Raw genomic sequence first — 21474 nt, forward strand, 5'->3', positions numbered from 1 at the left:
CTTGGCATCTGGGCAAATGTTGGAGTTGATGCTTGTGATCCCTGATTGTCCAGGTGGATGGTTCCCATTCTTAACTCTGTTGGTGTTCCTCTCGCAAACCACGAAACACGTGGAAGAGGAACGATACAACTTAGATGCCTTCACAACCTTTGGATTTCACTTCCTGTTTGGGGATTAGTGCCATAGAATCTTGTATTTAATACGTATTATTTTCTGGTGTGTGTGTGTGTGTGTGTGTGTGTGTGTGTGTGTGTGTGTGTGTGTGTGTGTGTGTGTGTGTGTGTGTGTGTGTGTGTGTGTGTGAAGACCCTGACACTCACACATAGTGTCAGCAAGGCGGACAGCCTGCCGGGCATCATAACTCACACTGTATTTCTCATTTTTTAACTTTTTCCCTTCGCCTGTGCCTCTTCATCCTCATTACTAAAAAAAAAGAGGAAAAAGCACGTTTGTATGTGCGTGCTTGCTTGCTTGTATCGCTTATTTAGTACCACTATCCCTATCCTTAAGTGACTTATCATATATAGTCTTGAAAGGTAGTGCTTACATTCTCAACCTTGAATACTTCACGATATCTTCCACACAGTGATCATATTCCCCATTGTTCTAGTTTTCTGGTTTTGTTAACTTGTTGAACCAGGAAACTAGATTTATCTTATTTCTAGCACCTTTCCATATTCTCAGACGTCTCAGTTCTTCGTGTTTAATGCTTCAAGAAGTGTGGCCACTTTGTAGATGTAGCAAACTCAGTTCATGGACTTACTTTTTACGTATAAATACGAAAGTGTGCGCCTGTGTGTGTGTCCATTTTATGTGATGTAGCGGATAGCGCCGGCACGGCTGGCGCGCAAGTGAGGCCCGGATTCGAGTCCGTGAGGCCCGGATTCGAGTCCGTGAGTCCCAAGTGTTGAGGTATTAGGTGTCGTGTACCCAAGCGTTGTGTGCGCTACACAGGTTTTCCATGTGTCATTATGACGGGCATGTATTACATGTGTCACCATATATCACCATAGTAACAGGCGTGTGTCACCATAACGAGTGTATATAGTCACTATTGTAACAGTTATAGTGAAGTGCCACTATACCACATGACTCACAGCAACAGGTGAGTGTCCGTTGAGGCCCCACAGCAACAGGTGAGTGTCCGTTGAAGGCACCACAGCAACAGGTGAGTGTCCGTTGAGGCCCCTCAGCAACAGGTGAGTGTCCGTTGAGGCCCCACAGCAACAGGTGAGTGTCCGTTGAGGCCCCGCAGCAACAGGTGAGTGCCCGTTGAGGGCCCACAGCAACAGGTGAGTGTCCGTTGAGGGTCCACAGCAACAGGTGAGTGTCCGTTGAGGGCCCGCAGCAACAGTTGAGTGTCTGTTGAGGTCCCACAGCAACAGGTGAGTGTCCGTTGAGGGTCCACAGCAACAGGTGAGTGTCTGTTGAGGCTCCACAGCAACAGGTGAGTGTCCGTTGAGGCCCCACAGCAACAGTTGAGTATCTGTTGAAGCCCCAAAGCAACAGGTGAGTGTCCGTTGAGGCGCCACAGCAACAGGTATATGAGCCCGTTGAGGCGCCACAGCAACAAATGTGTTCCTCGAGGCACCACAGCAACAGGTGGGGGGGGGGGGGTCACTAAAGGCACTCTAGGAAAGTCATACACTGTTTACAAAACAATAGACACGTGGTGAGCGGGCCACGTGTCACCCAAGCCTGGTCCGCTAACCATTGGTAAGTGCGGGTTGCCTGAGAATACCTATTCCAAGGGGGTAACTACCCCCCCCCCTTGTACCTCACGGCAATATATATAACAAGTCTTAACTACGATACCCAATCTGTCTTTGACTATAATTTCAAGGTTTCTCCAGATTTCGAGAGTAGATTAATGTTTAAGATTATCTACATTTATGTACATATCAAACTTGCTTTTGAAATGATTGAATGTAGAGTGTACAATGCTGGTAGATAGGCTCTAGCGCCTTCTTTGTAGTCATCAAATAGCATCTGCTCAGTCACCAATAACTCTTTATTAGTAATAGTGGTTAATGATGACTCTTTTGCATTTAACACAATTTTATTAGCACCTAATGTGGCCTCTAGCAGACACCATCTGCTAGAGGTGTCTAGAGATGCTAGAGAACTTGTCTGAGAGTTTAAATCTGTCTTAGCTGTTTAAATATGCCACTAATTAATAATTCAATAACACACATTTCCTAATACAGTAACCTAATTTAAGATACATACAAATAATCAGGGCCTAACTATATTAGGGTCAGATTAGTTGGATCACTTTCAGATGAGCTTCAGTGATATATTAGGCAAGGAACTCCGTGACACAAGAGGTGTGTATGTGTGTGTTCCTCAAGCACTACAAGAACAGGTAAGCTCACTGATATCAGTAATAAAATGTGTATCACTAATGACCATTACAGGTGCAGTGTGTCTGCAGGTGTTTGCAGGTAACAGGTGTGTATAACTGGCTATGTGTATCACCAGTGATCATGTGTGTGTGTGTCGCTGGTGATGACAAGAAGCGGAGTATCACAGGTGTGTATGAACGGGTGTGGCAGAGGTGATAATAACAGGTGTGTGTGGTGTGTCCACAGGTGGAGTGCAAGAAGGCCCAGCCCAAGGAGGTGATGCTGCCGACCAGTGTGGGCCGCGGACGGGGCGGCGGTCGAGGCGGCTATGGTGAGTTGGTGATGGTGTCGCCCGTGCCGCCCCTCGCCACCTACCGCTACGCGCCCTACTCCCTACCTGCTGCCGCAGCTGCCGCAGCCGCATCTAGCCAGATGCCGCTGACCAGCCTGCCACAGGTCACCCATGCGTCCCTGGGAGGACTGGCTTCGGTTAGCGCAGCGGCGGCGGCGGCAGCTGCGGCCAGCGGCATGGTGTCCGGCCACCTGGCTACAGGCCTACCTGGCTACGGCGCCATGTATGGGTTGGACGCGGGCGTGGGCGTGGGCGCCGCCAACGCCATGGACATGAGCGGCTGCAAGCGAGTGGCGTTCACCACGCAACAGGCTGCCACCAACACCACTAACTCGCTGGGTTACTCCGTGTCCAACCTTCTGGGCATGCAAGGCCTCACCGTGCCCACCTACCCCATCCCCGTGGGCCTGTGAACGCCCACGCCCACGCCCTCCCGCGCCTGGGCCCCGGGGCGTCGTGGACCGTGGGAGTAGGCGCAGCAGCAGCAGCAGCAGCAGCAGAAGCAGCAGCAGCACCACCAGCAGCCGCCGCTGGCCACGGGGCCCCCCAGCAATAATAATCATCAGTGGGGCGGACGAGCTGGCTGGTGGCTGGCCGGGCTCCGGCCTGGCTAGTGCCGGCCAGGCCGAATCGCTTCCGGAATGTAGCGTTTAGCCTACCATAGCTGCCGAGCCAAGCTTGCGTGCGACACAAACTTTACTTGGGTGGTGACCGCGTGGCCCTGCGTGTTCCCCCGAGGGGGCGGGCACCTGGGGCAGCGGGGCATCATTACTATGACTCAGGCGGGGCTGGGACGGTCAAGACCTTCACTTTGTCTAGGTGTGACCTGTGGAGGGGCTGGCGGTGACCTTCCCCCTCAGGGGGCCGGCGTTGACCTCCTCTCAGGGACTGGTGGTGACCTCCCCTCGCTAGCGCTGCCTGACAGGCCAAAGATTACACCAAATAACGTGCTGGCTGCCCTCGAGGCCACTGCCCGTACACAAGCTAACGTTACCCCTTAGTGTTGTCACATCACTATCTTATTTTCTAGTCACCGCTTATCACCCCCCCTCCCTTTTTTTATTTTATTTTCCTTTGCTAGTCTTTCATAATTAACATGAGTATTGAGTAGTTTTCAGTACTAACCAAGTAAAGTTTGGATTGCGCTCAAATTGGTTCTCTTGGAGAGGAATCTGTGTACAGCGGCCAACGGGCTCCCGTCGGGAGGACCTTGACCCGCGGGCCAAGGTCCTCCTGGCCGGTTATTGCATGACATGGTTCCAGGCAGTGTCACGTTACCTTATATGGGAAGGCTGGATGGTTTTTAATTATTTTTTCCTGAACGGTCGATGCTATGTGTGGTCCCACTACCCGTCCGGGTAGGGATGTGTTAGGGCTTTATCTGTATTAGTTTGTGCAAGTAATAATGACCGCATATATTATTCAATGATTTCCAATATTATCATTCACTTCTTTCCAATGTCTATGCAAATGAGAGATTAAATATTCACTTCAATGTCAAAGCTTAGATGTCTTGTCTTCCCTTTGTTGTCAAGTTCAGTGGTGAAGTTCTTGTGAAGTACATCTATAAGTGATAAGGAACATTGCTGCTATAATAATGGAAGTGATAACTGATGTATTGATGTATATAGGTCATAGATCTGTTCTCCTTTCCTGCCCTGTGCGTGGTAATCTGCAGACAGCGTGTTCTTATGTGGCACCCGTTGCTCTCTTCACTTTCATCACTTGTTATGGCCCTTTGCTGGAATTTGGCACTGTGGGGGGTGTATGGTGATGGTGCCACGAGATGCTGGCATTAAGGTGACGTACGGTCCTTTGATGGATTTTTGGCACTGGTGGCATACGGCCTTGTGGTGACATTTGGAATCTAACGTATGAAACAGTGGTTTATGGCTTTCTGGTGGCAAATGGCACTATGGTGCTGTGTGCCAGTGTAGTGTTATATGGTATTATGGTGTTGCATGGCACTTTGGCATCATATGTCCCACATTGTGATATATAACACTAGAGTGGTCTACGGCACTGGTGGCATATGGCACTCTGGACATGATACTCTGGCAAGCCATGTCACTCTGGTGACGTATTATGCTAGAGTGGAGTTCGACGCCTTGGCGGTATGTCACTCGCTTGTATGTTTCTATCGTGGCACTTGGCACTATGGATGCATATGACGGTGACCTCTGATACTCAAGTTACATGCGACACCAATGTCGATGATTGACAAAATGCTGATGTCTGCCACTGCATGGCACAATGACAATCACTGTGGCGGCTTCTGACACCGTGTACTTCACCTGCCAACTTGTATACACATTTCATCCTGTGGCACCGAGCCGACGCCTATCACAGTGTCGAATCCTAACTCAGTGTCAACTCTTGGCACTACAGAGACACAAGTGACGGGTGGCCCTGTGCCCTCTAGGCATGTTGGCACGCACATGAGCGGCAGTGACATCTACCACGCTGGCACGCACACTCATGTACCCGACCTTTGTCCGTGCCAGCCTGGATCATGTCACCTGCGCATTAAAAGTACTGCATTATACCACGTATTGACACGGGCGAGATACTTGCTTCTACCACGGTACTTATACAAATATAGGCCATGTATATACGTGGACCAAGTTTACTTACGTAGGCCACAGTACTTAAAATATTACAGGCCACGTACTTAAGAGGCCACAGTACCTACGTAGCCACTTATATGTCTTGCATAAAAAGGTTTGGATACCGGTATAGGAAAGTCGTATACTTTTAAAACTGCGTATAGTTAACCCCTTAATTGGTCGGTGTGAACAGCTGGGCCGGTAGTGTGAGGCTCCCACCAGCTGCCGTCGACCACCATAGGCGTTAATGTTGGTGATAGTTCACAGCTGTGTTTCTGGTGTTATTTTTTCTGTACGCTCACATTGTCTTCTATATGTTGTTGTCTTTTGATTTCTTTATTTATTATTTTGTGTTGCGCTTGGCTAAACCCGCGCCCCCTCTCCATAGTTGTAACACAGACCATAGATGGTTACGCTGTAGATTATAGCCTTCTATATATATATATATATATATCTACTCAAACTTGTGGTACCTTAACTTTCATTCATTTTTTTATTTTTATTTTTTGGTTTCGATTTGAAGCCTATTTTTCCCTCGAGGTAGAATAGCAGGAAGTGGGACACAGCCACTCCCTTCACTATGTCACATGAGTATATATAACCCTCGAGAAGTATCTAGTTAGGAATTATAAAATATTGCAAGTGTCCTTTGAATCGTATAAACATTTTTATCGTAGTGTTTTAATATGAATTTGAGTATTATAAAAAGGTAGAATTTGCGTATAAATGCCTAAGGCTTCACTTCCGACAAGAGTTAAAGAATGAGTACATTGTTCTGGGCATTGAGCCTGAAGAGCAGATCAGTGTGTTAATAATGTTTCATCAGGGACAACCACTCAGGCAATTAATTTATGTATTTAGCGCACTTCAAGAGTATTTATACTTTATCCTGTTCATTAATCCATCAAATTCGCAATAGAAGCCGTGAAAAATCAGTCACGTTAAAGAAACCTTTTTGCTTTCTTAGATACAGTAATGTCTTCACACATTCTTTCACTTTTCTGGCGAGCGAGGCAATCCTAATGCAACCATACGATCAAACTCTCTAAATCAAAATCAAATTAGCATCCGAATCCAAAGGTTTTTTTTTTAAGATAGGAAAGAAACTGCCATCAAAACGTCTATGCAATGACTGGGTTTGTGGTGGTCATTTCGAGAGAGAGAGTCTGACTCATCGGCTCACTGATGGGGGTTGAAGCTGCTGAAATAATTCAAAAAATTAACTCATTTTAACGTGATCAATACCCCTTTGCCAGTTAAAAAAAAAGAATAAAAATGTAGATTAAATAAAAATGTAGATTAAAGAGTTCCCGGTATTTGTTCATTTCAAGTAGATACGGCAGAGGGGTCTTATGTGCACACTATCATCGCTAGATCAGATGTTTTATACTTTTATACAAACTAGGTATTAACCAAGCGTAGGGGAGCGTAGTGGCATCATGCAAAGCTTCTTTTCTGGTAGGTCAACAGCGGTAGCTCGTAGCCAGTACAGCTGCACAGCGCTGTACATGGTAGGCACCTATGAACTGAATGGTAGAGATCAGTAACTTCAAAATGATAGCCACCAGTGAAGTAAGATGGTAGCCACCAGTACATTAAAGGGTAGCAACCTCTAACTTAATTGTAGCAACTAATTACAAAAAACAAAAGAATGGTAGAAACCAATCCGTGTATAGTAGCAGCCAATCAGTATGTGGTAGCAACCTAATCAGTAGAGAAACTAATCAAATATGATCCTTAAAACGAAATAAATATATATATATATATTTTCTCCCCTTTTTTTGCGATAGTGGTTTGAAATGGATATAACTAGGCTATAAATACCCAAGTGGATGGGGAGGAGGAGGAGGGATGGGATAGAGGGAGGGGGCGGGTAGGGAATGGGTGGTGTCAAACCGTTGGAATATATAGTATATCCAGTCCCCTCCCTCCCCCTTAATCCCCCCCATCTCCCCCCCTCCCTCCTCCATCAGTGGTGTGGCTATATGATTGCCATCGACACAGGATTTTCAACGGGCGATTTCCAACCGCAAACACTGAAGAGGGCGAGTCTTAGGGCACTGGACGTCAGCGCTCGCTTTAGTCAAAACACATGACAAGGGGGGAATTTAAGCGTTTGTTAAGCTTCGTGGAGACCCCCCTCTCTTGTGATTGGAGGTTTGAGATGGACGTTGAACGACTAGCTTTCTGTCGATAGTGCGTCCGTATACATCGCACGGGCCTGGGGGTTAGGGGTTAGGGGTTTGGGGGGGGTGCAATTACCAGATATAACGAAGTGATTTTATCTAGCACCGTAGTAAGAGAAGATGTGTTCCTGCTCAATTGTTTCACAAGTCGGACGACACGTACCTTAACTATACCGGTTGATATGAACCAAAAAAATGGAGGGGAGGGAGGGAGGGAGTATAGGGGAAAATTCCACTTTTTTTTTTTTTTTTTTTTTTTTTTTTTTTTTTACTGGACATTTTAAGTAGTTTCTAGATACGTACGAGTGAGGGTGATCCATTCGAGTTCCTGTAGTCACTCACCCATATGAGTTCACATATCTTGTTAGGCCCATACGAAGAGTGCTTTAATATGCACCCATTTTGTAATGCAGTAGCTTGAGAGGACTGTCGCAATGGCTGACACGCAAGGGTCATAATAATAATAATAATAATAAAAAGCAATGAGAAAAAATATTAATATATATATATATATATATATATATATATATATATATATATATATATATATATATATATATATATATATATATACATATATATATATATATATATATATATATACATATATATATATATACATATATATATATATATATATATATATATATATATATATATATATATACATATATATATATACAGTTTTTTACATTATTTTTCTTTTCTTTTAATTCTATTTTAGTCATTTACGTTGGTACGGTAAAAGGAATGGGAATGGTAGATGTTTAGAGAGAATTAAGACTAGTATAGCACTAGATACTAAGGATGATACAGCTAAAACAGCTCTTGTGGTTCAGATACCGAGGAAGGCATTAGAAATATAAAAAGAAAAAAAAAGAAAAAAAAATATAATAACATTGTTATAGACCACAAGCCCGTGCCTGCTATTATGAGGAATTAAAACTATCTCGTCTTTGTACGACATGGGTCCACTTGTATTCCCCTGCAGTTATACAGGAGAGGACTTAGCTGTGAATATCATTACTCATGTCTTGTACTTATGGAGTGGGGGCCCGGGCCTTCGGCATCTTAAGTAAAGAAAGCGTATAGGAGACAATGCACTTACAAGGCTTTTAATAAATGGCCTATGTGATTTTTTAGTACTTAATTGGTACCAAATGACAGGGTTTTGGTTATCTGAAAATTCCATTAAAGAGGCCTTTGAATCTTTAAGTAATGTCATGTGCCAATGATAGTCTCAACCATAGTTTACCATAGGCATCAAGCCTTGTATCATTACTGTTGATAGAATAAACCACATTTTGAACGTACTTTCACTGTTTGTCTTTATCTAGTTCTAGCCCCTTTCTAGAGTAGTGTTTATAGCTAGTAGAGCCGACATAGACCTTTTAGAAAACAGTAGCACCATCAGATCGTCAACTGTCTTCTTTCCCTGAGGAAGAAAAAAGCAAAAAAAAAAAAAAATAATAAAATAAAAATGTGAAAAAAATGCAAATAACTTGAAAATTATGCTTTACTCCAAAGTGGACAGAATATATCTCAGGCGACCTGTCTGCCTTGTAGACGGCTCAGCGCTATTTCTGTACCTCTTTACGTGTGTGTGTGTGAGTGTGCGTGTGCGTGTGAGTGTGCGTGTGCGTGTGTGTACAGTATACCCCTTCCATAGCCAGGGCCACAGTGGGGAACAGGCAACACCGTCTAGTCAAGGTGGAGATCCCAATCTTGAGCAACTGGAGTCTCTAGCCGGCCCAGTACACTATCAAAGTCTATTTCTCAATTCGATTGTCTGGTGAGCGGCACAGCAAGCTTGGCACCGGCTCCCAGTGACCAATAACGGGTCTATAGCATACCTCTTTGTAGTGAGAATGTTTTACATGTCCCTGATGGGGGCCTTTTTTTAATACTGATTCAGTCATGGAGATCTCATTGTTTTAACTCCCAAGAGTGGGTTATAGTCATTTAATGCCATTAGATTTTCAACTAATTTGGGGCATCCAAACCTTTTTGTGTCTTTAAGTTTTCAATTGCAAATCACAATTGACAACTCATATTGAATGCCTTCATGACAAGGTGTCTGATTAAGTTCTTTTTCTCTTTCCTCTCAAATGTTCTAGATCTAGTTTGGTCGCTGGGAGCTCTCCCTGATGGTATGTATTTCTTTTTGTTACTATACTTGCCAGCCAGGAGTCCACTACGCGAGGAAGCTTTCTCTCTTTTTGTTTTTTTTCCTGCACCACACTCTTCCTAACACAGGCACCCACTTATGCCGCCATCTTTCAAACAAAAAAAAAAATACCTGTACAAAAACCAAAAACATCAAAGTAGATTCTTTGTAAATAGCTGTTAAATAGTACCTAGAGGTATCCATACCAGAGAGATTGAGAGAGAGAGAGAAAGCAAAAGGTGAGAAGCACCTCACTTCCTTTGCCTCTCTCGCCTCTTTCTCTTCACCCTCTTTATCCGTATAAAATGCTCCTCGTGTAGTGTAGCCTCCTGGAGCCTCCACACTCGAGCCTGACCCGAAATGCGCCTCAGAAATAAAATAAAAAAAGACTCAATGTCTCTAGCTGGCCATCACAGTTATGGAAATGTACGTTTCAGTCTACCCTCGTTTTCTGTTTGATTTGTTCAGATACGGAGAAAACGAAAGTCATCGAAATTGTAAATGTGTAACCAAAAGAAACTAAATCGGTATTTGGACTAACCTTTTAGAAGTATTTTATATCTGCAATCACAGGGAAGGTTTGTCACTGCTCTCTAGCTGTGTGTGTTTAGGTAGTTAAGGTTTTGGTAGGTCTCTGCAGGTGTCCATAGGTCGCAACAGGTGTCCATGGATCGCTACAGGTGTTCGTGGGTCGCTACAGGTGTTCGCGGGTCGCTGCAGGTGTCCATGGGTCGCTACAGGTGTTCGTGGGTCGCTACAGGTGTTCGCGGGTCGCTGCAGGTGTCCATGGGTCGCTTCAGGTGTTCGTGGGTCGCTATAGTTGTCCATGGGTCGCTACAGATGTCCATGGGTCGCTACAGGTGTCCATGGGTCGCTACAGGTGTCGGTGGATCATTGAAAAGGTATCGATTGGTCACTATACAAATGATTAATGCTGCATTGAGATCACTGTTGGGATCATTGATTATTTCGGGGCACCTGTTTGCATTCTAAACACACACACACACACACACACACACACACACACACACACACACACACACACACACACACACACACACACACACACACACAGGAAGGAGTACATGGTGTTTTACAACACACATACGAAACGAGTGTTTGAAGTCTGCCCATCCATGTACCTAGAGGTAGGTACATGTACGTACACACACACACACAGAGAAAATACACATTTCAGGAACACTTCAAGAGGAACATATTCTTATGCAGACAAATCCAGTGATGCATTTAACTAAGATTTACGTTTGTGCATCATGTGACAAACAACATTAAAATGGATTTAGTGCGAATATATCAGATAAACAGGTTTATTCGTGAATAATAATTCCAAGGCATGATACAATAAGCTGTATAATAATACACTCCACAACTCCTTCATTCTTAAATACATTATTTACATGTAAACTGAATGTAAATACACGAGTACAGTTGGATATAACTTTGTGAACTTTGTAAACTTTGTTTCAACTATTGCTATCTAAATACAGTGATTGTGGAAGTATACTCAAGTTACAAATGGAAAAACTTGGAATACCAAGAGGAAGAAAGTATTATAATTATGTAAGTATTGTGTATAATGCAGTTTTTCCCCCCCTCCCCCTATTCAATAAGGCTGAAGCAAGGGGCCAGCAAGCAGCCACGGGCAGCTACCGAGATACACACACAAACAGGGTATTCTCTACAGGAAAATAATGTGTGGATGCAGTGACATCAGACACAACACGGTGATGTAAACACAGATTCAGTGTCGTCCATTGCATTGCAGGTGAAGGTACCTTTCATTGCAGTCTGTTGCAGGCGTCTTCAGTGTGTTTTCAGGGTTTTTTAAGTTGGGAGAGGTTCTGTTGAGTGTACACACAGATACAGACACGCATGCGCGCACACACACACACACACACACAGATGTATACACACACACACAATGTACACACATACACACAAATGTACACGCATACACACACATGTACACGCATACACACACACATGTACACACACACACACACACGTACATACACACACACACGTACACACACACACACACACACACACACACACACACACACACACACACACACACACACACACACACACACACACACACACGATGGCACAATCTACTCAGGTATTATCATGCAGATTCCCCCATTATTGCAGTCAACTGCGACGCTAAACTTCACTTCCCTTGTTCACTTCTTCCGAGCAAGATCATGTTCCCTAGGTGAAGTGAGGTTCCCTAGGCCAGGTGAAAGTTCCTAGGCGAGTTGACGACCCATTTTGGATGTGCTGCAGTGATGTGGACGACCTGAGAGTGCCTCGACCCCAGTGCCGCTTTTGTGGCACTTCCATGTAAGAGAGAGAGAGGGAGGCTCGACTTGATGGCTCTTCTTAATACAAAAAAACTAACTTTGCAACACATTTACAGTGGCATATTTACTGATGGTCAGCTTGATGGCATTTGACATCTGATTAGTTAAAGAATCAGTAAATAAATCAAATTACAGGTAAAGCGTGTTGTAATGTATATATGTAAATCATAATGAGGAAGAGGATGAATAATTTAAGAGACAAAAATCGTCGGGTCAGGTTGGAAGGAGGCGTGGTTTCTTCTGTTTGTCCCAACAGATACCTCAGGCATCAGCATGAAACACTTTGTGGTCTCCTAAAGTAACACTCTGGAGCACTGCTCTTTATATCTTATCATTGATTTCACTATCCTTAATCAGGGAAAGTAATCTTGAAAGTTGTTATCAGTAGTTTGTGATTTTTTTTTCCGCACGTAACTTTAGCAGCGTCATTGTAGGGCTTGTTAGAAAACGGAGCATCAGGCTGCTGCCCGGGGTATTTATTAGATTTTTTAAGCTTTTATATGCTAATCCAGATTAGAAAACATTTTTCGAGTAAATGCAATACTGAGCTAATACAATCTTGATTAGGAGTGTTACTGCATGACCAGCACCATGGCTATTTGTCTAGTAAGAGTAGTTCCAAAGCTACTTGCCTTAGTCTAAAAAAAAATCTGTTCACTTCTTTTTATAATTAAAGTAGATCGAAGTTCAGACAGCCAAATGACCAGCAGATTCACCATAATGACCACCACTAGAGCACTATTGTCACCAATGAACATTAAAAGTTAGACATAAGGATCAGTAAAGATGGAGTTTTCTTACCCAAAAACAAATTCTAATCTGAACTTTCCTCCCGTTTTCTTTGCAGGTATCCAGGCTGCCGCGTACGCCGCCTACGCAGGGCGTGGCTATGCTAGTTACCCAAGCTTTGGTTTTCCATACCCTGCAGGTAATTTAAACACGGGTCTTGCCGCGCTCTGTGTCCCACACCCGGTCGATGTGGGCCTCTATAACCTGCATGCCTTGCAGTTGTAACTCGCTCTGCAGCTGGGGATGGCTTCAACCCTCAATTGTTCTCCTTTATTTTTAACTTTCAAAACCCCCCCCCAAAAAAAGCAAAGCAAGCTCCAGTGAGCTTTTTTATTTTTTTTGGCCCCCCCCGTTTCTCACGGGAGCATTGGATCCACTAAGACTTCTACTGGATCTTTTTACTGCATTTGAGAATTGATTTTTCAAAATATTGTCGTCCAATTTTTTTTTGGACGGAGTTTTCTTTACAATTTTTGGATGCCGTCACCCAATTGTTGAGTTCACGAGCATAGGATCTATATTGACAAAGTTTTGAAAATAAAAAAAAAATATTTACTAAACCATAGCAACTCTGAAATATTTTCTAATAGCCACGATAACATTATAAAAAAAAAACACGTCGTGGAAAGACGAATTATTTACACAACCATATTTTGGCTTTGATGCATGTCACCTCCCCCCCCCCCTCCCCCCCTCCTCTCCCACCTCCTTAGAGCATTTTGTTGCCAGCTGTGTAACTAACTAATGAGCAGTTGTGTAAGCGAGAGTACACTCTCTCTGCCGTAGGGTTTGGTAGGATTAGTTGGTTTTCCTTCGGCAAGTTTGTTGTAGGCCAATATATATATATATATATATATATATATATATATATATATATATATATATATATATATATATATATCTATATATATCTATATATATATATATATATATTTCTTGTTGCCTCATCGTAGCTAACCGTACATGCGATAGCAGTAAGTAATGAGTTTGTTGTTGTGGTTTATTTTTTTGTTTTGTTTCGCCTTAATATGTTAATATTAACCCTTTCGGCGATATGGGGACGGATGTGGATCAACCAAGGCAATCAGTGGAATAACTTTTCAATGATTAAAATGTTTGTGTTCTTATCTTAGTCATTGAAAAGCTAGCCAGGACTTGCCACTTGCCGCTCACTGAATCACTCTGGATTATGCATTTGTTCGTTTGTTGGATTTTTTTCATAAAAAGGGGCTTCTGAGTTGTTCACTTAAATAAAAAAAAAAAAGGCCAAATAAGATACTAAAAGAATGGCTTATTTTGAGCCATAGTTCAATAAGCTTGTTTTGGACCTTAAAATTCGCCATATCGTCGTTGGTGTGTTGACGGGAGTACTTACCTATCAGTACTTACCTATGTGTAGGTAGTTGTAGCAGCAAGATAGCTTACGGAGTGTGACCGGGTAGTTACCCAGGAGTGGCCTATTGTGACTTTTCATCTCAAGGTTTATGCAAAAGCAAAAAAAAAAAACGTAGCTTTGGTTTTGTTTTAAGCAGTAAAGTACTTTTTCTCTCCTGTCACTTGTCAACTCTGTTCTCTTCACGATAAATGTAGCTGTTTTTTTTGGCAAGTTTTAATATCTTATGATAATGTATTGTTATATCCAAATAATTTAATGATATATGAAGTTAAGAGGTATAGGGCAAGATTTTGATTTTCTCTTGTTTCTTTTCCCAGGAATTGTTGGAATTTTGCCTGATGGCAAGTTTCCTTTGGGAGAATATATCGGTTTGAATCCTGCTTTAAACCTGGTTGGGCACACCTGAACAACCATCCAAACTCGTGGCAGCTTGAGCCGAAACTCATATGCCTTGTATATAACCCTATGGACCTTATTGTGCATCCTGTGGCGCCCCTCTCATCTCCTGCCATTCAGTATGGGCAACATGAGGATTGAAATGATCTCTTCTGTGATTCTTGTTAGCATTTAAAGACATGATAATGCCTAAAAAAAAATAAACAGAATTCCCCCCCCCCCCTTTCCCATGGAAAAAAAAAAATATGGATTGTCATAACGATCAAAGTTTATACACACTGATGAAGATGCTACCTGTCTTATGGAATAGACAGGACATTCGTTGCCTGTCTTATGGAACAGACAGGACATTCGTTGCCTGTCCTGTGAAGTAGACCTGTTCCGGGCACTCGGCTCCATACTTAGGGGACACTTCCTATCCAATCTTGTTGCTGCAACTTCATTTATACTATATATATTATATATACATATCTCTACATATATATGTATATATATATATATTCATATAGGTGTTTGGAACGGCCTTGTCTAACACAGCGTAGTTCCCAAGGACGTGCTTAGGTATTCCAAAGGTTTTGATCCTTTTGTACTTTTTGTCGTCTTGAATTCTTTTTTGGGGGGGTGGGGGGGAAATGGGGTGGATTTTTTGGTTTAAGACGACTAATTAACTTGTCACCTTTTTTTTTTTTTTAAGACTGCGTTTAGATTTATAGAGAGGAGGCGACGGTTGTCATACCGAAGGATGTTTTGACTTTTGAGCATGACTTTGATACCATCCTTAATGTTGAAGATCCATCCACTCACTCTTGTGTGTCGCAGACTTGGTGTTGCGACTCTTTTTAAGTCAATTAATAATAGCTATATGAAGGAGCGGGAGCAGATTATCTTAAGAACACTCGAGCTAAACCATTTTCTAAACTCATTTGCCAAGATTATTTTTTAAGTGCGTCGATTGATGGTTAAAATGTGTTATATATATGAACTCGTAACAAACGTTCATACGTACGTGTGTGTGTATGTGTGTGTGTGTGTGTGTGTGTGTGTGTGTGTGTGTGTGTGTGTGTGTGTGTGTGTGTGTGTGTTTGTGTGTGTGTGTGTGTGTTTGTTTTATTGTACAGTATATATTTCTGAGATTAGAGATGGTGAATCTCAAGTGTTCATTGTAATTTAATTTTTGTGATCATATGAAATGAGACTTCTGGAATGTTAATGATAGGAGAATGAAGTAAGGATAGAATTCAACTGATTTTGTTTTTACAAGTTATAAGCTGATTTGTTGAGTAATTATCTGCTTTGTTTACGAATTGTCAGTTAGTTTGTTTGGTGAATGATCACCTTTTTCTTCTTTTACTGTGGATCATTTGGATTACAACCATGTTTCGTTGAAGAAAGATTAGTTGCGTTTAGTTCACAGGTTAACTTGACCAGACCACACACTAGAAATTGAAGGGACGACGACGTTTCGGTCCGTCCTGGACCATTCTCAAGTCGATTGTCGACTTGAGAATGGTCCAGGACGGACCGAAACGGCGTCGTCCCTTCAATTTCTAGTGTGTGGTCTGGTCAACATACTTCAGCCACGTTATTGTGACTCATCGCCTGCACAGGTTATCTTGTTTATACAGACGAGAAGTCAAAATAACTTGGTTTTTAATCAGCTGTGTTTCGCTGATAAGCAGTTTACTTCTTATTTGACTATTGATTAGGCAAGTATTGTTGACTGACAATCGACTGATATTTTGTTGAGCTGTCAACTTATTTTGGTTTACAAGCAATCAGCTGATTTAACTTCGTATTTGGCCAGCTAGGTCGCCAATGGCGATATTTCCCTACTCACTCTTACTAGTATATTTAAACTAACATTCCAGAATTCCATCGTTAAATAACTTAATTTACCAAACAAGTCTCATAATCCAGATGGTGACTTTTCCCAAAAATGTATGGATAGAAATTCATGTTTGAATCGCACTGACGTTAATTGAGAGTGTCTCACGAAGCTAACCAAAGAGTTTTAGAGGAAGCAAATAACTGAAGACCAAGTGTTTATAACCACCACTCGAACACTTCGATCTTAACTCCCTCTCACAAGTTGCCATTCTGGGATATGAGTCGCTGCGTTGGATGACACTTTCCTCACTTCATTGCCACTGGGCAAACGTGCTGAATACAAAAAAAAAAATCGACTCCGGCCACGCGATTTTAAACCTTGTTCATTCGTCGTAAAATTAAAAACCATTTAGTTTAATCTCCCACTCTCCTGCGGCGGGATCAGGATATGCAAATCGGATGCAAAGTCGAAGACACAACGAAGCTGTACATTAGAGGTTTAAAATCGATGGTTAAACTTGCAGCACGGAGTCCCCAGTCTCCACAGTTTCCTTATTTCTGTGATGATAAATTATTAGATCGATTGGAGTGCCTTGATTTAAATTACGGCTGGGCAAAGTGTGTGGGACACTTAATGCGTTACACATACACTGAATACGCAAGCAATACACTAGGAACACACTGCATACACCAGGGATACGCCGAATTCGATACACTTAATATGTTATGGACACAGTAATCTAGAAATACAGTAAGCTTAGTCTTAATACTGTTGGAATATACATAATACGATTGGAATACACTTAAAACGGTTGGGATACACTTAGAACACTTAGGATACATCAAAGGTAAACACACTGAACACACACAGAAGGACACAGACCACAACAGGACGGAGGGAGGGAATCCAGATGCCGCAACTTCCTTACAAGGAAGGACTGTATACCTCTGTGGGCCTCTGGTGCTGTGACATACATGGAGGCATAGTCTGGACGGCACAGACATGGAGCCATAGTCTGGACGGCACAGACCTGGAGGCATAGTCTCGAGGCACAGACATGGAGATATAGTCTGGAGGTACAGCCATGGAGGTACAGATCTGGAGGTACAGTCATGGAAGTACAGACATGGAGGTATAGTCTGGAGGTACAGCCATGGAGGTACAGACCTGGAGGTACAGCCATGGAGGTACAGACATGGAAGTATAGGCTCTGTTTCCCCTGGTCTCCATCCCTGCCCAGTGACCCTCCTGCACACATTTTCGTCTCGTTTACATCAGAGAGACTTCGAGGACACGAATCCCGAAACCTCACCGTTCTAGTACAACGTCCTTGACCTGCCCTGAACAGCATTCATCGAACATTTACGCAAACAATTAACAAACCTCAATCCTAGTGGCTTTGTTTACACTTATTAAACAGTTTAGTGAGCTCCGAAGCACTACTTAGCTTCTTAATAGCAATAATTACCTCGAGTTTGTCAATTTTCCAAGCTCTTGAACGGTTTAATAAATGTACACACAGCCACCATGATTGAGGACAGACGTTCAAGTTTTCGTAGCAGACGTAATCAAGTTTGATTACATAAATGCTCTATGAATCCTGATCCGGGGAATCGGTATTCATCCTAAATGTTTCTATTTTGCAACAAGCGTGCTAGTTCCCAAGTTTAGGAAAATGGTTGATGCACCAATCATTCCACTTTGTTCTTGTTTGTACAAGTACAGGCCGCAGCGTCGCCGGCGGACTATCAGCCGGCAAGGGATTTTCTAGTGAGATTGTAATGGCTGGCTTTGTTAGTCGTCGATTATTTTCGTTTATTGTGATCAGTGTTTTTTTGTGTTTTTGTTTTAATTAGCAGTTAGTGTTTTATTTATATGTGTGTTTGCTATATTTAATTTTAATTAATTCTTGCAATGCAAGCCCCCTCCCTCATATAGCTTAAAAAAAAAGAATGTTAATTAAAAAAAAAAAAACACATCTCTATACGAGAGAATAATTAGAGTTTTAGATACTTTTTTGTTGAATGATTTCCTCCCCCCTCCTCTTCTAACCTGTATCTCTTAATGGTAGAATAAGACGTTTTCTCCTCCTAACTCCTAGTGTAGGTACCTGGTCTTGCAAGAAGGCCCTCAGTGTAGATGTAGTTACCGTAGGTTACTTCACATCTAAATGTTTTGGTTGTAAAAATAAAAAAAAACTTACATTAATAATAACTTTTAATTGTGGTAATGTAATAATTTTTTATATTGTTTTGGCACGGGGATGGGCGCATGGCCAAGATATATCTAGACCTGAGGGGTTACTAGAGCTAATCTAGTCAGTAACTGGTTGTTCTAGATTTATGTCCAGATATATACGGTCATTCTAGCAGCAGTTTACTAGGCCACTAAAACCAGATTTTATACCGATGTCTGACTTTGGGCATTCGGTTCGTAGTCTATTTAGAAGACAAGTAGCTTTGGGGCCAGTCATTGGCTACGATTCTCACTACTGTAGGCCTAGTACTGTACAGTTGCGTCTACCCTCTCTCGTGTTCTCTTATCTTGTCTTACCTACCAGGTAGCGAAGGTAAAGAGCTCAGAGTATCACCTACACCTTTAGACAAATATTTTAACTCTGGACACGCTCCGTGAACGCCACTGACGATTAGTTAAATCAAAGAAATGTAAGCATAGTTTCATGACTTAACGACAAGTAAAAATTTGTACAAAAACTTGTAAATTTTCATCGTAGATCCTTTATAAAGCACCAACGATTGCTTAAAAAAAAATTGTATGTTGACTCTATGCTGTTTACCTAAAAAAGACTACGAAGAACAGGAGACCAGGGTGGAATACAAAACAGTGCCAATTCCGTCACTTTTTTAACTATGCAAACTGCGATAACTTCCATAAGTATTCATTTCGTGGTCTAGTCTGGGAACACGTGTGGTTCCCCGCTGTAATTATCTCTTAAGGTATTATCATTTTATTGTTGATTTTAATATTGATTTTACGGGACTCTGTAGCTCCTGCAAAAAAAAAAAAAATTCAGGGAAAGGTTGTTATTTTGGAGTTCAGAACAGTAGCAAATAACGATTGAAAATATATATACATAATATATACACTTGGTTAGAAAGATTTAAAAAAAAAAATGAAGTTTTGGCTATATATTACGGCTGAAATATTAACTTTATTTTCTGATCCTAATGCGTGCATGATTATACTGTACTCACCAAGTTAGTATTGTATACTGTATTTCTCCTACATACTAAGATTTATTAAGGTGAGATTCTAATGGACAGTGATGTATTAGATATTAGAGGAAAGCTTATATGATGCCTTTATGGGATGGGAGATCTTCTGGTGCACCTTTCTAGTAGCACAAATGTCAAACATTGTTCGTCTTTGGTTCTACACAAAAAAAATGTATTTTAAAATTTGATATTGTTGTTCTTCCTTAAGCCTAAAATGAACCTTACTATTTCTTGATTAAACACGAATTAACCTTGTAAAAGTATTAACCTTTTCTACTTGTAAAAGTAAAACAGAACGTTTTGCTTGGGAAACCTTTATCTTCCTTGGTTTAGCACTGAAAAACCTCGTTCTTCTTTGGTTTAGCACTGAAAAACCTCGTTCTTCTCTGGTTTAGCACTGAAAAACCTCACTGATCTTTGGTTTAGCACTGAAAAACCTCACTGATCTTTGGTTTAGCACTGAAAAACCTCACTGATCTTTGGTTTAGCACTGAAAAACCTCACTGATCTTTGGTTTAGCACTGAAAAACCTCACTGATCTTTGATTTAGCACTGAAAAACCTCACTGATCTTTGATTTAGCACTCAAAAACCCTCCGTTTTCTTAAGTGGAACAAAGAACTATTAACATTGGTGTTGGTCCTGCATTTAGTCAGAGCCAAAAAAGCGCTGTCCATCTTCGACTAAACATTTCCTAGCGAGAAAGTAGTGAGGGCTATACAATGGGATCGAACCCGCGTCCTTGGACTACTCAGGCACGCAAACTACCGATTGAACCAGGGATGCAGGTTTGATCTCTTTCTACAGATGATTTTCCATTAGCGAGGACAGGCTATATAGGCTCGTCCTCGTGATTTTATTGCAGCTTCCTGGTCTTTGGAGGTTTCTATGGAGGTTCTTTGAAGGTTCTCTTTCTTTCTTTGGAGGTTCAAATTTTCTTCTGAGGCAAGGATTTTTTGTATCAACATTTTGATAAGTAAGATTTTTCTCCACTTGGGTTTTCTTAATGTTGATAAGTTGAAAAAGCATATTTCTTCAATATTCTTGCTCTACACTTTTTTTTTCTTTTTTTTAGGTCTATTTTTATGATATTTGGAGTTTTCTCCATCCTAGGCTTATTGGAGTAATGTTTTTATATTGTAAACGCAATGACACAGTTTTTGGACTTTTAATGGGACAAACATTTTAATCCTAACCACAAGATAATTCATTGCAAAGCTGCGAAGCTTTTTGTGTTATCTTTATGGATATGTCGGAAAACTTTTGTGAATATCTATAAAGAAATTTTGTTAGATGTTATTTAAGGTCTTGCCATTTTAGCTCCCAAACTTCTCCCTCCACTCGTGTTTGTATACAATATTTTGGCCCTTACTTGTGATGGACGGTAGAGCAACGGTCTCGCTTCATGCAGGCCGGCGTTCAATCCCCGACCATCTAAGTGGTTGGGCACCATTTCTTCCTCCAACCCCATCCCAAATCCTTATCCTGATCTCTTCCCAGTGTTATATAGTCGTATGGCGCTTTCTCCCGATAGTTTCCTTCCATTCCCTTATTCACACACTGGTGAGGATTCTTCTACGTCTTAGCTTCATATCTACGATATCCACTGTTATTTTTGGTCCCCATTCACAAAGCGTGGGATTCTGTTTAGGTTCCTTTAGCTTCATACTTACGATCCCTGGCTCCCCCCACCCCACCCTACCCCCCCTTGCCCACCGCGTCGCACTCAAATGATCCCGAAGGCTCTTAAAAATCCTTGACCGAGTTGCAGCTAGTAATTAGATCCT

The 21474-nt window shown here is 41.9% G+C and overlaps 1 protein-coding gene across 2 annotated transcripts in view; it reads left to right on the forward strand.

Annotated features, from left to right (window-relative positions):
- Positions 1 to 21474, forward strand: part of LOC123769465 (RNA-binding protein Musashi homolog Rbp6) — a 1480583-nt gene that overhangs the window by 1437886 nt on the left and 21223 nt on the right. Inside the window, exons 9-12 of one of the 2 annotated variants that reach the window (XM_069308802.1) lie at positions 2592 to 2676; positions 9607 to 9639; positions 12891 to 12971; positions 14546 to 15111. In XM_069308802.1, the coding sequence (XP_069164903.1) occupies positions 2592 to 2676; positions 9607 to 9639; positions 12891 to 12971; positions 14546 to 14634 (288 nt within the window). In that variant the 3' untranslated portion in view covers positions 14635 to 15111. Of the gene's footprint in view, positions 1 to 2591; positions 2677 to 9606; positions 9640 to 12890; positions 12972 to 14545; positions 15112 to 21474 lie in introns of those variants that run through there. The other variant, XM_069308801.1, reaches the window with a different exon arrangement.

This window comes from Procambarus clarkii, chromosome 63 (assembly GCF_040958095.1).
Source record: "Procambarus clarkii isolate CNS0578487 chromosome 63, FALCON_Pclarkii_2.0, whole genome shotgun sequence".
Classification (NCBI taxonomy): Eukaryota; Metazoa; Arthropoda; class Malacostraca; order Decapoda; family Cambaridae; genus Procambarus; species Procambarus clarkii.